The 1819-nt window shown below is 51.2% G+C and overlaps 1 protein-coding gene across 1 annotated transcript; it reads left to right on the forward strand.

Annotated features, from left to right (window-relative positions):
* Nucleotides 1–520: 520 nt before the first annotated feature.
* Nucleotides 521–1011, forward strand: LOC105298497 (kelch-like protein 1; the record flags this gene model as incomplete). Its single annotated transcript, XM_011369792.1, has 1 exon — nt 521–1011. A coding segment is annotated over exon 1 (491 nt), but the record flags the coding sequence as incomplete, so codon positions are not given.
* Nucleotides 1012–1819: the final 808 nt, after the last annotated feature.

Consider the following 1819-nt stretch of genomic DNA (forward strand, 5'->3'; position numbering starts at 1 on the left):
GCTTCTTTGCGACTTGGGGCTCTTTCTCTCTCTGCGCTTTCCAGGCACTGAACTCAGCTGCAAAGACAGGAGAGCCGACACCTTCCCGACTGAGGCTGTGACACGGGTGCATCCCAAGGAGGTGTATCTAGCTACCGCCGCCTCCCGAGCTTCAGAGCGCGCAGCTCTTCCTCCCTCGCTCATCTCCAGCACCAGGGTCATCCCTCCCGCAGTAACCACGGGCCCCCAGAGCGGAGATCTAGGATTCTCGGCCCTCGGCGTCCCATTCCTGCCTCTGCTCCCGGCCAGTGGGCTCCCCACGCGCGTGTCCCGTGGACCTGACCGCAGCTGAGCCGCGTGGCTCTGCCGTCCGCGCTCGGGTCGTTGCCTGGCAGGACTCACATCCCGCCTCGCCCCGTCTGCTCCTGGGGTGCAGAGAGCGCATCCCGCCTCCTCCAAACCCGCGCGCCGCTGGCCTCCCCCATCAGCTGGCCCGTCTACTGCTGCGCCAGCTAAGATCTCTTCCTTCCTTGTGTCAAGCATGTCGGGCTCTGGACGAAAAGACTTCGATGTAAAGCACATCCTGCGACTCCGCTGGAAACTCTTCAGCCACCCGTCGCCATCGCCGGGCGGCCCGGCGGGGGGCAGCTGCCTGCAACAGGACAGCAGTGGCAGCTTTGAGCATTGGGGACCCAGCCAGAGCCGCCTGCTCAAAAACCAAGAGAAAGGCAGCGTGAGCACTTTCTGGAAGAAGCCTTCCTCTGCTTCTTCCTCTTCGAATTCCTCCCCATCCCCTTCCTTCAACCCCCTGAATGGCACTCTGCTGCCAGTGGCCACGAGGCTGCAGCAAGGGGCGCCAGGGCAGAGCACTCAACAGCCGGCCAGGACTCTCTTCTACGTTGAGTCCCTAGAGGAAGAAGAAGTACCTGGCATGGACTTCCCTGGACCACACGAAAAGGGGCTGGTCCTGCAAGAGCTCAAAGTGGAGCCGGCCTACTCCAGCCAGGCAACAGGTGAAGGATGTGGACACAGGTACAGTAAGTCCCTCTGGGGCATCCAAACATCTCCCAATTCCCACTCATTTCTCCCCATCCCCAGGTGCTCTGGTAATTACTAAGTCTGAAAGGTTTCAGGTGGAAATTTTTTATTAAGAGTCGCCAGCCTGGTTTTTATTACTCAAGTTGAAATCTCGTTAAAAGTTTGCTCATTAATTTCTATTGGCTCATACACACTGCTTTTCTTTTTTCAAGTTTTCAGAGTTGTAATCACAAATTGAACATATATGCATTTGGGTAAATCTCCAGGTAGAGCAGTTCTCATATTTCTGAGATTATAGTATTCTTCTGTCATTATCTGTCACGTGAGTTGAAACTTGGCCTTAAATACCATTCAAATGCGTTTTATATACTGACCTAGAAACTGACTTAGCATGTTATCTGGGATCCCTGTGGCTTGAATCCATATTCCAGGAGGAATGAAGTAGACACAAGGAAGCCACTGGACAGTAGCATTATCTTCTCTCTTTTTTTTTCTCTCCATTAAATGCAATGTTATTATTCTCTATCCCAACTTTCCTTTTTTATCTTACTTTATCTTCACTTTTGCCTTGTTTAAAGTCTTAGAAATAAACTGTTGCTGAGCCCCTTGACATTCAGCTTTCCTGGTTTGTTGACTCAGTGTGGGATGGTGTGTTCTTAGTAAGCAGGTTGACATTTCTTGTTTATTTCTAATATTACACCTCCTTGAGTAGAGTTCTCCTACTTTTAAGGCATGGAAAACCTTCACAAACATAAAACTCTTGAGGTTTACATTTTTTAGAGAATGACTCATTATTCTGCAG

Source organism: Pteropus vampyrus, unplaced genomic scaffold (assembly GCF_000151845.1).
Source record: "Pteropus vampyrus isolate Shadow unplaced genomic scaffold, Pvam_2.0 Scaffold155, whole genome shotgun sequence".
Lineage (NCBI taxonomy): Eukaryota > Metazoa > Chordata > Mammalia > Chiroptera > Pteropodidae > Pteropus > Pteropus vampyrus.